General features: G+C 43.2%; 1 protein-coding gene across 2 annotated transcripts in view; it reads left to right on the forward strand.

Moving 5' to 3' along the window:
- The first annotated feature begins 13,873 nt into the window (after nucleotides 1-13,873).
- Rab6a (RAB6A, member RAS oncogene family) overlaps nucleotides 13,874-19,743 on the forward strand; it is a 66,490-nt gene continuing 60,620 nt past the window's right edge. The window contains exon 1 of one of the 2 annotated variants that reach the window (XM_070035038.1): nucleotides 13,874-14,374. In XM_070035038.1, the coding sequence (XP_069891139.1) occupies nucleotides 14,305-14,374 (70 nt within the window). In that variant the 5' untranslated portion in view covers nucleotides 13,874-14,304. The remainder of the gene's footprint in view (nucleotides 14,375-19,743) is intronic. The other variant, XM_070035037.1, reaches the window with a different exon arrangement.

Genomic DNA, 19,743 nt, shown 5'->3' on the forward strand with positions numbered 1-19,743 from the left:
GTTGACTCATTGTCTCCAGACTGTACTACTCTGGGATTCTAAGGTCATAAGGCCCTAAAAGCTTTAAAGTCTTGTAATTCTTTTTTTTAATCATTAATTTTAATTGCAAATTTGATTTTATAGCTATTTCTCCACCTTTTTTTTTTTTTTTTGTCAGTTGTGGGCCTGAACTCTGGGCCTAGGTGCTGTCCCTCAGCTCTTCAGCTCAATGCACATGCTCTACCAATTGAGCCATTGTGTTTCATTGTGTTGAAACAGAAGAGCTGAAGAAATGCCTCAAGTAAAGGTCCTGCCTAGGAAGTACAAGGCCCTCAGTTTAAAATCCCATCCCAACCAAAATTAAATAGATAAATAAATGCATAAATATATGAAAAGGATGGCAAAGGTTAATTGCATTTGTTTCTAGTTAGCAGTATAGTGGGTTTTATTTCCAGCATACTTTTAATAATTTCTGTTTTCTAAAATATTCATATATATATATGCTGTAGGCCACACCTGGTGCTACCAGTTTATTTGGGGAGTTGGGGACAGAGATGACTCATCTCAAGATAGGGAGAGGTCACCAGGGTTTTGACTGAGACTGTCATTTAAGGAAAAGGACAAGCACTGAACAGCGACCGATCAGCTCAGCCAGAGTCCATCCCGGAAGCTCTGACGGTGGCACTACACGGGTCAGAATCCAGCGGCAAAAGTAGAAGCTAACGTGGCAGCCACAGCCCTGGAAGACCTGTCTGGACAAACCAATTTCACCATCTGAGGCTGTCTAGGATAGCCCCGCCCCTTGCCTCTTCCCATTGGTCCACCGGGGCTCATTTTGTTTCCCGGGACCCGCCTCCCTGGCGAGGGGGCGGTGCGCTCTTCTCCCGTTTAAACTACGGTAGCCATGCTAAGTGTGGCAGCCATACTGTGTGTGGCTCCGCAGAACAGGGTGGGGCTGTTCTGTATCACTGCGGTGTCTGTCCCTCCTAGACTGCAGGTTCTTTTCCTTTTCTCGGGAATCAAAGGAAAGAGGTGGTTTGTCACCAAAATAATCTTCACTTTGGAGTTGGATGTTTGTGAGAAGTGCATTTATCTACAGCATGCCCTTCAATACCCTGGTTGAGGGAGTGTCTTAGTTTCCTACAGATGATGTCATCGCAAACCTTGCCTAGGTCCTAATGCCCGCGATTAGGGTTTTAAAACCACTAAAAATAGGAGCTCTTTAGAGATGGGATGATTAAATAACTTATTGTTCAAACCTAAATAGCTTTAAACGTCTATTAATAATTATGAAAAGCACAACATACGTAAATGTGTTCATTTACGTATGTAAATGTTTTAGGTCATAGCTACACTACTTAGCTAAAAGTTCCTAGGTCCCCTGTTTTGTTTTGGGTTGTTTTGTTTTGTTGTGGGTCTTGAACTCTGGGCCTGGGTACTGTCCCTGAGCTCTTCAACTCAAGGCGAGCACTCTACCACTTGAGCCACAGAACCACTAAACGGTAACTTTTCCTTTTCTTTTCTTTTTTGGTCATGGGGCTTGAACTCTGGGCCTGGGCACTGTTCAGCTCAAGGCTAGCTCTCTACCACTTGAGCCACAGCGCCACTTCCCATGAAACGTTTTTCTCCAATGAACTAAAAAAAAGCTGGATGTGGAGCTGTGGTTCAAGTGTTAGAGAGGTAAGCTTGAGCAGAAACGTTCAAGGATAGCACATAGGCTCTTGAGTTCATGCACGTGCGTGTGCACGCGCACACACACACACACACACACACACACACACACACACACACACACACACACATCGTTAATATACATTAAGAGAAAAATTGAATGTTCCCTGTTAAGCAAAAGACATTCCCAGGGTCTGTTCTTGTTTCCACATTTTTATTGAGGCACAATTGAAACAAGCTGACCATATTTGAAAGGTGACATTTGATCAGGATTGTCATATACTTTCTTGAAAATACCACCATAATGTTGAGATGAGGAACATTTGCATCACACCCCAGTGCTCTTTTTGTTTTTCTGAGGCTCATTTGCAACTCATCTCCTCTTTCTCCATCCCCAGGAAACTATTGACCAATTTTCTGCTATCCTGCATTAGTTTACCTCTTGTACAATTCTATAAAATGAAGCCAATATAGTAAGTATTTTTCTGCCCTCTTTAGGTATATTGATTTTGAAAAATTTCCATATTGTTCTTATAGCTTATAGTGTTCCTTTTTTTCTTTCCTTCCTTTCCTCCTCCTCTTCCTCCTCCTCTTCCCCTTCTCCTTCTCCTTCTCCTTTTTGCAGAACTCATGGCTTTACATTTGCTAGGCTAGTAACAATTTCCCACTTGGCCCACACCTTCACCCACACTTTTGCTGTTTTCTCCTCCATTTTGGGGGGTTTGTTTGGTTTGGCTTTGTACCAGTACTGAGTCTTAAATTTAAGGCCTGGGTGCAGCCCTTTGGCTTTTTTCTCAAGAATGGCACTCTATTACAGATCACTTCTGGCTTTTGGTGGTTAACTGGATATAAGAGTCTCATTAAATTTTCTGCCCCAGCTGATTTGGATTTCAGTCCTTAAATCTCAGCCTTTTGAGTAAATAGGCTGACAGATTTATGCCACTAACACCAGTCTCAAAAATAGTACTGGCTGGCAGTGTTATGGAAGATGCTATGAGAAAGACAATTGGTTATAAATCAATCCCATCTCTTAGCTGAACCTCACTCTGGTCCTCTAACAGGTCTGGTTAACAGCATATCATCCATGTTCAGTACCTCCACAAAGAACAATATGTTTCTAACTATTGTTTATATAATCTTTTATATAATTGTCTTGGTTTTGGTCCCTTGTTTTGGTCCTTGATGTGGTACTTGTCTTCAACCTCGGTTCTGCTTGACTGAAATTGGCTTTCTTCACATTCTTTCCCCTAAAGAAGCACTTTCTATGCTTTAGTCATTTGCCACTGCTCAATTTGTTTCTTAACCTAAAAGTATCATGGCATTATAGCACGATTCTATCTCAAAAAGCAAATTCGCTTGGTACCAGTGGCTCATGCCTGTAATATTATTTACACAGGAGGCTGAGATCTGAGGATCACAATTCAGAGGCAGCCCAGGCTGTGAGACTTTTATCTCCAAAAAGCCAGAAATGAAGCTGTGGCACAAGTGGCAGAGCACTAGCCTTGAGGGGAAAAAAAGAAACAGGTCCTGAGTTCAAGCCTCAGGATCAGCACACACAAAACAATTTATAGTTCTAAGCTGGGGGGTGTGGCTCAAGTAGAAGAATGCCTGCCTAACAAGTGTGAGGCAGAATATTGACTAGAAAAAAAAATAAGAAAGATAAAGAAAACATTGTGCCTCTGAGTTAGAAATATCCAAGCATAGGTTTGCACTGTTATATTCTTATTCTGTTTTTGGACAGTTTTTAGAAAAAGAAGGAACTAGAAAAATAATTTATCCTCCTAAAAATGGATATTTGTTCAAGTTCTTACTATGATGTTTTGACTCATTAGCTCTGATGATCTTTGGCTATAATGTCTTTGACCTTTTTTTTTTTTTTTTTTTTGGTTGTCTTAGGGCTTGAACTCTGGGCCTGGCTGTTGTCCCTGAGCAGTTCAGCTCAAGGCAAGCGCTTGAGCCACAGCACCACTTCTTGTTTCCTGGTGGTTTATTGAAGATAAAAGTCTCATGAATTGGGGCTGGGAAGGTGGCTCAGTGGTAGAGTGCTTGCCTTGTATGCATGAGGCCCTGGGTTCGATTCCTCAGCACCACATAAGCAGAAAAAGCAGAAGTGGTGCTTTGGCTCAAGTGGTAGGGTGCTAGCCTTAAGCTGAAGAGCTGAGGGACAGTGCTCAGGCCCAGAGTTCAGGCCCCATGACCAACAACAACAACAAAAAAGTCTCACGGACTTTACTGCCTGGGCTGGCTTTGAACCACGATCCTCAGATCTCAGCCTCCTAAGTAACTAGGATTACAGGCGTGAGCCACCAATGCCCGGTATGTCTTTGACTTTATACAAAATAAAATCTTTAAGCCCAGTGCCCATGGCTCACACCTGTAATCCTAGCTACTCAGGAGTCTGAGATCTAAGGACAGCAGTTCAAAGCCAGCACGGGCAGGAAAGTCCATGAGACTCTTATCTCTAATAAACCACCAAGAAACCAGAAGTGGTGCTGTGGCTCAAGTGGTAGAGCACTTGCCTTGAGCTGAAGAGCTGATGGACAGTGCCCAGGCCCAGAGTTCAAGCCCCACGACAGATAAAATAAATAATAAATAAGTAAATAAAAATAAAATAAAATAAAATCTTTAACACCTGAAGAAAGATAGTTCATCACAGGATAGTTTCTCTTGAGGACTTTTTTGGTAGTACTAAACATTGGAATCAGTATTTATTTTTCAGTTAGTCTCATGTTTATGCCCCAGACAGCCTACAACTGTGATTCTCCTACCTAAGTCTCTCAAATATATGGGATCGTAGGCATATCACCATACCTGACTTGTTTTTGAGATAGTCTTCCTATTGCTTTTTCCAAGGTTGACCTTGAATTGAGATCCTCGTATTTTCTCTGTCTCCCAAGTAGCTGAATTTTTATGTCCAGCTTTTCTTGATTTCTTTTTGTTTTGTTTTTGTTTTTTGTTTTTTTGCCATGGGGCTTGAACTCAGGGCCTGGGCACTGTACCTAGGCTCTTTTGCTCAAGACTAGTGCTCCACCACTTTGAGCCACAGCACTACTTCTGGTTTTCTGGTAATTAATTGGAAATAAGGGACTTTCCTGCCTGCACTGGCTTGGAACAGCAACCTTCAGATCTCAGCCTCCTGAGTAGCTAGGATAACAGGATGAACCACTGGTGTCTGGTGCCTCTCGATTTCTTACACCAGTTATAACTTGTACAGTCTGTTAGTATCTCAGTGCAAACAGTATTGGTCACATTTTCTTCCTCTAAGAGGCATGTTCTTTACATAAACAGCAGTAGAAACAAATGTTCTCTTCTCTCAGAGTGATTATCTTTTAGGAGCAGGTGGAGTGATTCATTCTCCTGTACATCTTAGAGGAGACTTTATTATTTGTAAGGAGAGAGTGTAGGGAGAGAGCTCCAGCAATGTGTCAGGCATTATACATTCGGGAGTAGCATAACAAGAAGCAGCATCTTCCCCCACTGCAATTTCAAAGCCTAGAAGTAACTCTCCACTTATCAGGCTCTGAGAAATCATATTATTCATAACAAGGATCATGATTCACATGAATAGAACAAAATGGAATGATCAAAAATAGATTCTGTAGATAAATCTGTAGCAAAAATATCTTCTGACTTAGCTGCAAATTGGCTGTAATTACAGGAAGGACCATTCCGTAAAAGTTCTACCACCCTCGACTGAATAACTTCTCTAATGGTATATCATTATAGGTCAGTGTATCAGGAAAACAAGGCTTATTATTTCTGCATAATATTTTTGGTGCTAGGAATTGAACGTAGGACTTCATGCGTGTTCACCACCAGAAGCAGTTCTTCTTTTTTTTTTTTTTCTTTTTTTTTTTTTTTTGTCGGTCGTGGGGCTTGAACTCTGGGCCTGAGCGCTGTCCCTCAGCTCTTCAGCTCAAGGCGAGCGCTCTACCACTTGAGCTACAGCGCCACTTCCGGTTTTCTGGTGGTTTATTGGAGATAGGAGTCTCATGGTCTCTCCTGCCCGGGCTGGCTTTGAACCGCGATCCTCAGATCTCAGCCTCCTGAGTAGCTAGGATTACAGGCGTGAGCCACCAGCGCCCGGCCAGAAGCAGTTCTTAACATGAGATGTTTCCCTTTTTTCTTGTCCTTTTGAAATGAGACAAACTTAAACATATGTTGTACTTATTGTGTGCACTTAATTGATTACCTTTGAGTTATAGTGTATTTTTCATTTTTATGCTTTGCATATTGACATACTATTATTTTTGTTACTGATAATAATAACCTGTACAGTATGTTAGAAGGACACCCAATTTGATGGATATTTAATCCCTTCCAGAACTATTATTTATTTCAAATATGAGCAATATAATTTCACTCTTTTTACTTGAACAGCTTTTCCCCTATTGATTTCCTGCCTCTCAAAGAATAATAAATCTTTTTTTCAGGAGTAGTAAATAGGAAAAGACAGTTCCAGTTTGAGTATATGTGTGTATATATTATATAATGTATATTATATACTATATAACATATAGTATGTTTATATACTATATAACATATATAATATATGTATATATAATATACGTATGCACAGTATTGGCTGTCCAGTACTCAAGGAACTGGACAAGGGCTTGAATGATCTAAAGATGAGAATGACAGCTATTTCTTTTTTCTATTTTTTGGACTGGTCCTAAGGCTTGATGTCAGGACCTGAGCATTGTCCCTAAGCTTTATTTTTTGCTCAAGGCTAGTGCTTTACCATTGGAGCTACAGCTCCACTTGTAGCTTTTGATGTTCAATTGGAGATAAGAATCTCATGAGCTTTTCTGCCCTGGGCTGTCTTATTTTTTTTTTTGGTCGGTCATGGGACTTGAACTCTGGGCCTGGGCGCTGTCCCTCAGCTCTTCAGCTCAAGGCGAGCGCTCTACCACTTGAGCTACAGCGCCACTTCCGGTTTTCTGGTGGTTTATTGGAGATAGGAGTCTCATGGTCTCTCCTGCCTGGGCTGGCTTTGAACCTCGATCCTCAGATCTCAGCCTCCTGAGTAGCTAGGATTACAGGCATGAGCCACCAGCGCCCCGCTTGTTTTTTTTTTTTTTTTGCCAGTCCGGGGGCCTGAACTCTGGCCTGGGCACTGTCCCTCAGATCTTCAGCTCAAGGCTAGAGCCCTACCACTGGTGCCACAGCACCACTTCCAGGTTTTTCTGCTTATATGGTGCTGAGGAGTCGAATCCAGGGCCTCATTTATGCAAAGCAAGCACTCTACCATTCAGCCACCTTCACAGCCCCTTGGCTGTCTTTGAACCACGATCCTCAGATCTCAGACTCTAGAGTAGCTAGGATTATAGGCAGGAGCCAGGAACATCTAGTTGTCAGCTGTTTTCTTTGTTACACTAGCAAAGAAATACAAAGACATTTGTTAAATATAAAGACACATTTTTTTTTTTTTAATCAACAAGAAATCCAGAGAAAGACTAGTTTTCAGATCAGCAGTGTGTTTTTTACTTCCTTCCTTGGCCATCATCAATGGTTTGGTTTAGCTTTTTTTTTTTTTTTGATTGGTCGTGGGGCTTGAAATCTGGCCTGGGTGCTATTCCTCAGCTCTTCAGCTCAAGGCTAGTGCTCTAACACTTGAGCCACAGTGCCATGTCTGGCCTTTCCTGTTTATGTGGTGCTGAGGAATTGAACCCAGGGCCTCATGCATGGAGGCAAGCACTCTATGGCTGAGCCACCTTCCCAGCCCTGGGTTAGCTTTTTACATTTGTCATTAACAAGTGCTGTTTTAGCTCTAAATTCCATGTCCTTACACAGTCACATCTACTGGCAGTTTTTTCTCAACTGTACTTTTTCATTAAGGAAGCCTCCTTCTATTTCCTTCATCTCCTACTGCCTCATATCAAGCTTTGTGCCTACACCTTAGCAGAAGCAGGAAAGCATGTTTGTCAAAGTATGTGTGTCTGTGATATATTGTTAGACAGGCAATAGTGGCTGCCACTAAGAACAAGATAAAATGCCAAGTATGGTGGTGCACATTTATAATCCTAGCACTCAAGAAAGTGGGGAAGGGCTAGGAAGGTGGCTCAGTGGTAGAGCACTTGCCTTGCATGCCTGAGGCCCTAGGTTCGATTCCTCAACACCACATAAGCAAAAAGAAAAAAGCCGGAAGTGGCGCTGTGGCTCAAGTGGTAGAGCCCTAGCCTTGAGCTGAAGAGCTGAGGGACAGCGCCCAGGCCCAGAGTTCAAGCCCTACAACCGGACCCAAAAAAAAAAAAAGAAAAAAAAAAGAAAGTGGGGAAAGAGGATCTGGAGTTCAAAGTTATCCTGAACAATGTAGAGAGATCTGTTTCAAACATGCACATACACATGAAATCAGTCCCTCAAGAAGCCTTGTATCACCCAGGGCACAAGAAAGCTCTACCTTTATTATAATTCCTGGGCAGTTGCTTCCTGGATACATGGGCTTCAAATCACAGTCCCCTTTTAAACCCATCAAAGAAAGCTAATATAGCTATTTTGAAAATACAGCTGCCAAGCCAAGCCTGTTTTCTCCATTGTTTCTAGTTTTTAGTTATGAAGTCTGTTCTGGGCATCTTTTTCATAATGTTTAGGAATTAACTATCAATTTATGTGGCACATTTTGGGAAATGATCTTCTTCAAAATGTTCCAAACCTTTCTTCTACAAATGCCCAAATTCTATTCATTTTTGAAGATAGTAAAAATATTACATTTATTTCATTTATTCAGCAAATATTTTCCACACTTACTATGTAGCAAGTACTCTTCAAGAGTTAGGGACATAAGATGGAAGACTGATAAGTGACAGTCAAATGATGGGGAAGAAATAGTGTACAATAGGAGGACAAGGAAGGATAGTTACACTGTTGGTGAGGATGGAAACAGGCAGAAGACTTCCTGAAGACATACTTCCTGAAGACATATTCAATTGACTGAATGTTTCAGTTCCTCCTTGCTAAATTCCTGTGGAAAAATCTAATGCGACAGTATTAGGTATTGGGGTCTGAGGTGATTGGGGTCTGAGGTGATTAGGGTCCTAGGGTGCAGTCATCATGAATGAGATTTCTCCCCTTACAAAAGATACCCTCAAGCAGTGCACTGGTGGCTCATGCTTGTAATCCTAGCTACTGAGGCAGCTGAAATCTGAGGATCATAGTTCAAAGGTAACCAAGGCAGGAAAATCCATGACAACTTTATCTCCAACTAACCATCAAAAATTTAGAAGTGGCTCCAGTGGTGGAGTGCTAGCCTTGAGCAAATAAGATGAGGGACAGTGCTCAGGCCCTGAGTTCAAGCCCCAGGCCTGGCACACACACACACACACACACACACACACACACACACACACACACACACACACACACACACACACACACACACACACACACACACACACACACACACACACACACACACACACACACGGTTCTTTATATATATATATATCACCAAACTGATTTCCAAACAAATAGCCTAATTTATATTTCTGCCATCAAAACATTGAGTTTCTCTGAATTCTTGCCAGTACAAATACATTAATTTTCACTTTTTGTTTATCTTGGTTTCATTTAAATATATCAGTTAAAATGCAAAGGTAAAGAAATAAAACTGGTCTCTAATTCTTTCTTTTCCAAAGTAACATTTCTGTTTGTTGAACCTTTAGCACTTCTTATGTGATTTCAGACCATAAGATATCTGAAGGCAAAACATGATTTATACAGAGTACCTGAGAAATACAAAGAAAGCTTCAGAGGAGAATGAAATTGCATATGTGTCAGTGCAAAATGAAAGCTTAGCTGGGGCATGGTGGCATGTACCTACAGGCTCACCCACTCTGGATGCTGAGGCAGGAATGCTTGTGCCAGGAGTCGCGGTCAACCTGGGTAATACAGCAAGATCAGGTCTCTTACCAAAAAAGAAAAAAAAACACCAAAGAGATAAAAGGGAAAAGATTGGGAGGAAAGAAGAAAGTAAGGTTAAGACATAAAGGTCAGGGAATAGCTCCACCTGTCCAGGTGACTACTGAGAGACACAGGCAGCAGGGAAGACTTCATAAAATTCTAGAGGAAGTACAAAGTAATTATAGTTCTAACTCTCAGATGTTACTTTAAAGGCTATTTCAGGACACATAATGAGAACTTGTTACTGTCAGAGACCAAAAACTGCCACTCACTTTGTTTGCAAGAGGTTAAAAAAATAGTTTCTTGTTATTAGCTGTTCTTTGTGTGCAAGGGTTTTGGGTTACTGGTTTGGGAAGAGCCCTATCAGATATGTCAATGTACTTATAAAGGTTTTTTTTTAGAGTTTTTTTTTTCTTTTTGGTCAGCATGGGGCTTCAACTCTGGGCCTGGACGCTTTCCCTCAGCTCTTCAGCTCAAGGCTAGCGCTCTACCACTTGAGCCACAGAGCCACTTGTGGTTTTCTTTGTCCTTTTTTTTGGGTCCAGTCGTGGGGCCTGAACTCTGGGCCTGGGTGCTATCCCTCAGCTCTTCAGCTCAAGGCTAGCACTCTACCACTTGAGCCACAGCGCCACTTCCGGCTTTTTTCTTTTTGCTTATGTGGTGCTGAGGAATCCAACCCAGGGCCTCATGCATGCAAGGCAAGCGCTCTACCACTGAGCCACCTTCCCAGCCCCCCACTTGTGTTTTTTTGAGTGGTTTATTGGAGATAAGAGTCTCTTGGATTTTCCTGCCTGGGCTGGCCTTGTACCACGATCCTCAGATCTCAGCCTCCTGAATAGCTAGGATTACAGGCATGAGCCACTGGTGCCCGGCTTTTTAAGAGTTTTTAATATAGCCCAAGCTAGCCTTAAAACTTAAACTCCTCCTGCCTCAGACTCTTGAGTCCAGGATTACAGGTTTGTGCTACCTCAGATTAAAATCAAATATTAAAAAAGAAAGCAACTGGGTGCCAGTGGTTTATACCTGTAATCCTAGCTATTCAGGATACTGAGATTGTATCCTGGTTCAAAGCCAACCCAGGCAGCAAAGTCTGTTGAGATGCTTATCTCCAATTAATCACCAAAAAGCCAGAATTGGAGCTTGAGCACTAAAGCTCAGGGACATTTCTCAGGCCCTGAGTTCAAGCCCTGGGACTGCCAAAAAAATTAGCCATCTATAATCCTAGGAATTTGTGAGGCAGGGATTGTAAGGATCATTGGTCCAGTCAGCTCAGACATATAAGGAATACTTGAGCTCAACCAATAGCTGGACACAGTGGCATAAGCCTGTCACCCTAGCTACCTGGGAAGGATAACTAGGTAGCTCAAAGTCCAGGCTGGCTAGAACATATAATAGAGACCCTATTTGCAAAATAACAAACGCAGAAATGACTTGGGGTGTGGATGAAGTGGTAAAGAACTTGCCTTTGAAGTGTAAGGCCTTGAGTTCAATCCTCAGTATTACAAGGAAAAAAAAAAAAGAATGTCCATTTCACATTTAAAATCTTGATTTTTTTGTTTCAATGCTTGTTTCAAAAGCCTCCTGCCTCAGGGCTGGGAAGATGGTTCAGTGGTAGAGTGCTTGCCTTGGATGCATGAGGCCCTGGGTTCGATTCCTCAGCACCACGTATGGAGAAAAAGCTGGAAGTGGCGCTTTGGCTCAAGTGGTAGAGCGCTAGCCTTGAGCTGAAGAGCTGAGGGACAGTGCTCAGGCCCCATGACCGACACACAAAAAAACCAAAAACAAAAGCCTCCTGTCTCTTGGCTAAGAGAAACTGGAAGATGTACATATACTCACACGCACACACTATACCACATCACGTCATACCACATACATTTTTGAGATGGTGAAGATTGAACCTAAGGCCATGTGTATGCTAGTCCAGTGTTCTAGAACTGAGCTACACTTCTAGACCTAGGGAGTAAATTCAGAAGACTGTTGATAGGTAAGAACAAATGACATTTTAAGGACTTCAGTTCCTTACCTTAATTCATCCTTTGGTTTGAGAAGGCACTTGTTTGATCTATATAGCTAAGTAAATAATAATCCTCAAATAATAAGGACATGTATCAAGGTGTGTTTGGTGAACAAAACACAATGTAAGTTTTTTTTGTTTTGTTTTGGTGCTGGACCTGGGACTTGAACTTAGGGTCTGGGTGCTGTCCCTGAGTTTTTTGCCCAAGACTAGTGCTCAACCACTTGAGCCACAGGTCCACATCCAACTTTTTTGAGGGTTAATTGGAGATGAGAGTCTCATAGACTTTCCTATCTGGGTTGGCTCTGAACGACAATCCTCAGATCTCATCCTTTTGAGTAGCCAGGATTTCAAGGGTGAGACAGTGGCTTTATTTTTAATTATTAAAATTAAAATGAAAATTTATTGGAAGGAGTTAAGTCAGAGCCTCCTACTCTCTGCTTTCTAGTTCAGAGCTGTTGCTCTATGGCTTCAACCATACCTCCAATCTAAATTTTGATATTTTTTTAAGAGTCTTCTTCAGTTGGTAAAGTTACTTTTTTTGGTCCATGGCTGAAGTGTCTGGATGCCAAATTCTCTGATTTAAATTCTTAACTTCGTATCTTTTATCAATAGACTTTAAGGTAGTTTTAGATCATAGGTACATTAAAGGCAATTCAGAAAGTTCCTATAGACTCCTTTCATTTCCTATGAATAGAGGAATAAAATTTACATTAACAGGATACATTTGTAACAATTAATAAATTGTTATCAATAGTGTTAATAACTAAGGTCAACTTAGATTTAATTTTCCTAATATCCACTTTATATTCCAGGATCACATTCAGTTGAAAACTTAGGTTCAATTGTTAGTTATGTTAGGTAGTGTCACATTAGTCAACATGTCACACTTGTTTAATTATTTGTGCTGGTATTGGGGTTTGAACTCAGGGATTAGGAGCTGTCTCTTTTTCCCCCCTCAAGGTTAGTTGTCTACCATTTGAACCACGCTTCTACTTACGGCTTTTCAGTGTTCATTTGGTGGCACAAGTGTTTTGCTTGGGCTGGCTTTGAACTGTGATCCTCAGATCTCAGCCTCCAGAGTAGCTAGGATTACAGATGTGAGCCACCAGAGCCTGGCCTTACGTTCTTTTGTGCCTTTCTACCTTCATTTTCTTGGGTTATGAACCGAATGGAAAGATGAAAGCTATGGTTCTTTCCCCTTGGCAAAAAAAAAATAAAATAAAATTTAAAAAGCACGTGTATTAAAGAAGGCCCACCCCTAGCAAATTCAGAAACACTGCTTTAATAAGAAAAGGTGATCTTTGTAATACTGTACCTCCCTTCTCCAGATTTGGACTCTAATTCAGCCTTTCCCTATGTGGTTCTCCGTTTCCTCATCTGTGATATGAGGTGTGTGGTTTATTTGATGTTTAAATCCACTTCTGGAAAGGCAGAAGATGAAATCATTTGGAGTTAACCTGAGAGCATAGGCTGGTAACAGAAAAACCAAGCCAAGGGTAGGCCAGGAAAATTGGCTGGCTTATTCATAAGGAGCTAGCAAAGGTTCAAATTAAACCAGTGGGCTCCATTTCGTGACTTTGTGGATTCTGCAAGTCATTTCCTCCCGCTGGGCTTGTTTCCTCATCTACAAAGGCTCTGCTTCTGGTAGCTATAAAACTCCAGGGAGTATCAGGGGAGAATGTACCTAGTAAGATGCCGCGTGAAGAATACAGTGAGGAAGAAGGTGGAGAAGCTGGACGACGAGCAGATCTGTGCAATGTGAACACAGGGTCCAGGGCTGAGGAAAGAAGAACCCAGTACACACTTTGAGGCTACCCAGCCCTCCCACGAACTGATGTGGTCATTCCACCTCCGTCAGGATTCCGCCTCCACGCTACCTTCTTTTCCCTCTTCCCTCCTCCCCCTCAGGCGGCGACGCGCCACACTTCGCATGGCCGCCAGGATACTCCATTTTCTAAGGTGCGAGGGTCGCGCGCGCGCGCGCCCGTGCGCGCTCCCGCGCCGCCACCTCATTCTCGTCGCTGCCCGCTCTCAGTCTCCTCCGATTGGCCCACTGTGTGAGTGACGTTAAATGCCCCATTTTCCACCCTGCCTATCCTTCCCTCCCACTTACCCTGACTCTGCCCCGCCCTCTTATGGCTTCTCCCAACGCAAGTGGAAACCTAACCTGCATGGAATTCGCTGAGTGGGAGGAGCGAGAGGAGCCGGGAGAGCGGGCGAGACCAGGAAGGCGCTGTATGTGGCGCGCACGCGCACGCACACGCACGCACGCCGTCGGCCGGCAGGGCGGCAGGCTCGCGCCCGGGCTCGCGCACTCAGCAGGTTGGGCTGCGGCGGCGGCAGCTGAGGGAGCTCAGGGTGCTGCCTGTGAAAGATCCCAGACACTTCTGCGGCGCCGGCCCCACCACCCTCCGCCTGTCTCACTCCAGTCTGGGCACGGAGTGCCAAGGGAAGGAACGGCGCCAGCCTCGCGAAGCCGGAGCGCACCGCTGGCTGCCTCCGACACCGCCCTCCTGCCCTTCGCAGCCGCGGGCCTCAGGCGCTCGGTGCTCGGCGACTCTGCGGGGAGGCGGCGGCTACCGGTCTGTGGAGAGTCCTGCGCCCTCCAGCCTTGCTTCTCGGCCCGGTCCTGCAGGGGCCGGGAGAGCTCGGCGCCCGCCCTTCTCCGCGGGTTGGAGCGGTATCGGTCCGGGAGGTCTCTGGGCTGAGGCGGCGGCAGCTCCTTCGGTTCCATCATGTCCGCGGGCGGAGACTTCGGGAATCCGCTGAGGAAATTCAAGCTGGTGTTCCTGGGGGAGCAGAGCGGTGAGTGCGCGGCGCCCCCTCTCCTGGCCGCCGTCCGCGGCCTCCCCGCACCGCCCCTAGTGCGGCCCCCCGTCCGCGGAGGCTCTCCGCCGCCCTCGCGTCCGCGCCCCGTTCCAGCTCAGCCCTTCCCCCGGGCTCGCCGGCTCCGCCTCGCGGGGGATCCATCGGGTTTTGATCCCGGCCTTTGGGTCTCTTGACGTCGCCCGTTCGCTGTCCCCTCGGTCCCCGCAGCCCAGCTCTCCCTCCCTCCATCCCTCCCTCTTGATGGCGCACCCCCCACCCCCACCCCCGGCCTGCTGTCCACCCATCCCTTTCTTCCTCTGCTCTCCAGGGTCTCCTGTACCCCACCCTCATACCACGCTCTCTTCCGGTTCGTTGGCGATGCGAGGCCCACTCCCGGGAAGCCTCACTCCTAGGAACCGGCCCCCTTCAACCTTGGGCAAGGGGGGTGGGAGCTGGGCGTTGTTTTCCATCCGAGGCTTGGCCCTGGGGTGTGCAGATCTCTTTTTGGAAGGTGGGAAGTGGTGGGTTTGCACCTAGATAGGGAATTAGTCTGAGTTATACAGTCAATTAATATATATAGATATGTGTGTGTGTATATATATATATGTATATATGTATATGTACATAAGGTCTGAATTGGAGGCGACTTGTGAGAGTCGGGTTGGCGTTGGCAGTGGCGATTGTTGCCCCTTAGGTTGGGTTGTGGGTTTTTCTTCACTTTGATCATTGACGATTCTTTTTGGCAGTGTTGATGTCTTTTCGATGTCTGCCAGATGCTATGTCACGATCGTTTTACTTGGAATTTTTCACATCTCACCTCTTTTTTTTTTTTTCCTCGCTTCAGCAAGAAACAGCCATAGATTCTCTTCGTGCTCTGATGCAAGCAGGAATTATGGGGGGGGGGTGTTATTCATTTCTTCTTGAGTACTTTTAATTACATATTTTAAGATACACGTAAGAGAAAGCTTAGGATAATGAACATTTTGGGGGGAAGGATTTCCTTTGGACAGTAGAGTAGTGTTGATTTATTATTTAAATTAGATTTTAAATATCATTTGAATTAAATGATTACTTTATGCCTAATATTTCAGGATCTGATGGAGTGGAGTTATTAATGTTTACCTGGTCAGGGTTGCAGTACTTTGTCTTAGACATAAGATCCTAATTTTGTGATTGTTGTCTGTAAGATTACTTTTTACAGTAATAGCAGTTTTATGTTGTTATACAAATTTGGCAGCAATTCAGGGATTATCATTTATGTTTTTCCTCATAATTTTGACGACTATCTTTAAATTTTAAACATTGAGAGAATAGTTCCAAGTCATCAAACATCAGATACCTATTAGATGTCCAAGGTGACATCATACAAAACATTAGTTACTTGTTTTAACTGAGAGGCATATGACTAATATAAATTCCTAGGTTTTACTATTAGCTTAGATTGTTTATACTAGTTTGATAATATTAGAACAGGTTAATACTAGTTGCAAAATTGCCTCCACCATAGTTAGGAAATCATTTTTCTTTCATTTAGATTGACTTCCCCCTACACACTGAATGGTCATTTTTCTCATGCATTTTTCTGAAGCATAAACTTGTTTCCTTAGGTGAATAGGTTGATGGAACCTAGGGAATTGATCCTGACCCAGCTATTAATATGTAACAATTTCAGGACAGTGCTATACATAAAACAGAGCTTACTGAACATTATTGATGTTGGCTCTACAGTGTTATTTGAGCACTCACGGAATATTACTACCTGCATTTGTGGGATTTGTTTTTTGTTTGGTCATAGGTCTTGAACTCAGGACCTGGGTGCTGTTCTTGAGTTCTTTTACTCAAGGCTGGTGCTCTGCCACTTTGAGCCACAGCACCACTTCTGGTTTTCTGGTGACTAATTGGAGACAAGAGCCTCATGGACTTTACTGCCTGAGCTGGCTTTGAACTGTGATTCTTAGATCTCAGCTCCTGGATAACTAGGATTACAGGCATGGGCCATCAGTGCCCAGGGTTGTTGTGTTTGCCCTTATTCGGGCTTGAACTCAGGGCTGCTCTCATTGGCTTTTTTTTTTTTTTTTTTTGCTTATGTGGTGCTGAGGAATTGAACCCAGGGCCTACAAGCATGCAAGGCAAGTGCTCTACCACTGAGCCACCTTCCCAGCCACCTTCCCAGCCCCCGCTCTCATTGGCTTTTACTTGACACTACCATTTGAGCCACACCTCCACTTCCAGCTTTCTGCTGTTTAATTGGAGTGTCTATCTAATGACCTTTTCTGCTTGGTTTTGCTTCAAACCAAGATCGTTAGATTTTAGCTTCCTGAGTAGCTGTGATTACAGGCATGAGTTTTTAAGATGAATAATTTTGACTTTTAAGTATTTGTAGGCTTTTATTTTTTAATGGCTTATTTCTTACTCTTCTTTCTTTCCCATTTCTGTTTTGGAAACATTCTTCCAATATAGCTCAGACTTGCCTCTAACTTAACATCCTGCCTCAGCCTAACAGGTATTGACATTTCTTTTTTTTTTTTTTTTGTCGCTCATGGGGCTTGAACTCTGGGCCTGGGCGCTGTCCTTTAGCTCTTCAGCTCAAGGCAAGCGCTCTACCACTTGAGCTACAGCGCCACTTCCGGTTTTCTAGTGGTTTATTGGAGATAGGAGTCTCACGGTCTTTCCTGCCCGGGCTGGCTTTGAACCGCAATCCTCAGATCTCAGCCTCCTGAGTAGCTAGGATTACAGGCGTGAGCCACCAGCGCCCGGCTGACATTTCTTTTTTCTTTTAGTCAGTTGTGGGGTCTGAACTCTGGGCCCTTGCACACTGTCCCTCAGCTTTTCAGCTCAAGGCTAGAGCTCTCCACTTGAGCCACAGTGCCACTTTTGGCTTTTTCTGCTTATGTGGTGCTGAGGAATCGAACCCAGGGCCTCATGCATGCAAGGCAAGCACTCTACCAACAAGCCACCTTCCCAGCCCCAGTACTGACATTTCTTACTTTGTTTAAATTTTTACTAGTTCCTTTCCTCCTTTCCACTTCCTAGGTAATTCCTAAAGTTTTGTTTGAAGTAAAAGTATGTGTACTCTTTTTTTTTTTTTAAAGCAGTTTTGAATTTGCAGAAAAATTGAAAAGAAAATAGTACAGAGGATTCCCATATACTGCTACATCCAGTTTCCAATTAACATATTAGTATGACACATGTGTTACAATTAGTGGACCAATATTGGTGTTTTGTAAACTAAAATATATGTTATTGAGTTTTCTTTAGTGTTCACCTAATGTCCTTTTCTTTTTCAGCTTTTCTTTCAGGATAACACATTAAGTTCTCATGTCTCCTTTAGGCTCCACTTCCCATTTCTCTAAGATTGTGTTTACATGCTCTTTGCTCAGTGGAGTGGTGAGGTTAATTATCTTTTGAGGTTCCTATATTGGTAAACATTACCATCCCATAGCTTTGACATTGAAAGATTAATCTCAGTGTTCATGTTCAGTGTTTGTAGTTTTCCCATGCATTAGCAAAGGTCTGTACAATCTACATTATGTTGATGTAAGTCTTCATGAATTATTTATTTTTAGGTCTCTTAGAATTCTACAATTCAGTTTTCAAAGACTGTAATCAGTGGCAAAGTTCTCTTTATTACTCATATAGCATTTACCACATTTATAATTCTTATTTTTTTAATGTGTGCTTTAATCTGTTTTTCACAGTGGAGTCCAAAGTTACATGAAGATAATCTTTGTTCATTTCTTCTTCATTGCCTAGCATAACATTAAGCATATTAGTAGCTGCTGAGAAATATTTGGTGAATGAAGGCTGGGAAGGTAATTCAGTGGTAGTGTGCTTGCCTTGCATACATGAGGCCCTGGGTTCAGTTCCTCAGCACTACCTAAGCAGAAAAAGCCGGACGTGGCACTGTGGCTCAAGTGGTAGAGTGTTGAGCTGAAGAGCTGAAGATAGTGCCCAGTCCAGAGTTCAGGCCCCATGACCCACATAGAAAGAAAGGAAGGCAGGAAGGAAGGAAGGGAAGGAGGGAGGGAGGAAAGAAGGAAAGGAGAGAGAGAGAGAGAGAGAGAGAGAGAGAGAGAGAGAGAGAGAGAGAGAGAGAGAGAGAGAGAGAGAGAGAGAGAGAGAAAGGAAATATTTGGTGAATGATAGTCAAATCTATTTGTAACCAAAGGTTATAAACTATATTTTTTGCTATGGTAAATTCAACTGTTTAACAGTAATGTTTTACACATAAATCATTTGATTGTGTACAATTCCAGGTGCTGGGTGGCTGGGTAGGGAAACCAATAATTTAGAAGCTTAGTCATTTCACAAAAAAAAGGGGCTGGGAATGTGGCATAGTGATAGAGTTCAAGTCCCAAGACTGGCAAAAAAACCACCTCAAACCCTACATTTTATACTTTTTCTTTTTTTCATTGTGGAAATACTGTACAGAGGGGTTACAATTACATGAGCAAGGTAATGAGTACATTTCTTATCAAGCATTGTTGCCTCCTCCTTTGTTTCCCCTTCCCATCTCTTCCCAGCTGCCCCCACCCCCCAAAAGTTGTAAAGTTTGGTTTTCTTTTTTTTTTTTTTTTTGTTGGTCATGGGGCTTGAACTCTGGGCTTGGACGCTGTCCCTCAGCTCTTCAGCTCAAGGCCAGTGCTCTACCACTGGAGCTACAGTGTCACTTCAGGTTTTCTAGAGGTTTATTGGAGATAGGAGTCTCAGGGTCTTTCCTGCCCGGGCTGGCTTTGAACCTCGATCCTCAGATCTCAGCCTCCTGAGTAGCTAAGATTACAGGCGTGAGCCACTGGCGCCCGGCTTACAGTTTGGTTTTCGACATAACATCTTGCACATCTCATTGTTGCAATGGGTCCACCTGTATCCCTATTTAAACAATTTGTTTTTTCCCTTCCCAAAGTAAAATTAAATCCCCCAACTATACTTTTTCTTTTTGAGTTAAGCAAAATTTGTCTTTTTCTTTGTTTAATTGTATGCTACTAGTATAGCACAAAAGTTTGTCAGTATAAGTTGGGTGTAGTCTATAATACCAGCTATTTAAGAGCAGGGAGGATACAGGAAGATTGCAAGTTTAAGCCAGCACTGAAGTTAAGGAGATCATCTCCGAAACAAAGCTGTAGGTGGCTCATGTAATCCTAGCTACTCAGGAGTCTGAGATCTGAGATTGCAATTTGAAGCCAGCCCAGTTACCTAGCAATAAAATGGATGTAGTTTTGTGGCTGAAGGGGAAGAACACTAGCCTTGAGCAAATATCTCAGGCCATGGATTCAACCCCCAGGACTGGCACAAAAAAGACACAAAAAACAAAAAACCCAATAATATCCAAAAAGTCTGAGTTTAGTTCAAGTGATAGAGCAGGTAGA

This window comes from Dipodomys merriami, unplaced genomic scaffold, assembly GCF_024711535.1.
Source record: "Dipodomys merriami isolate MVZ:Mamm:240054 unplaced genomic scaffold, mDipMer1.0.p SCAF_25, whole genome shotgun sequence".
In the NCBI taxonomy this organism is placed as follows: domain Eukaryota; kingdom Metazoa; phylum Chordata; class Mammalia; order Rodentia; family Heteromyidae; genus Dipodomys; species Dipodomys merriami.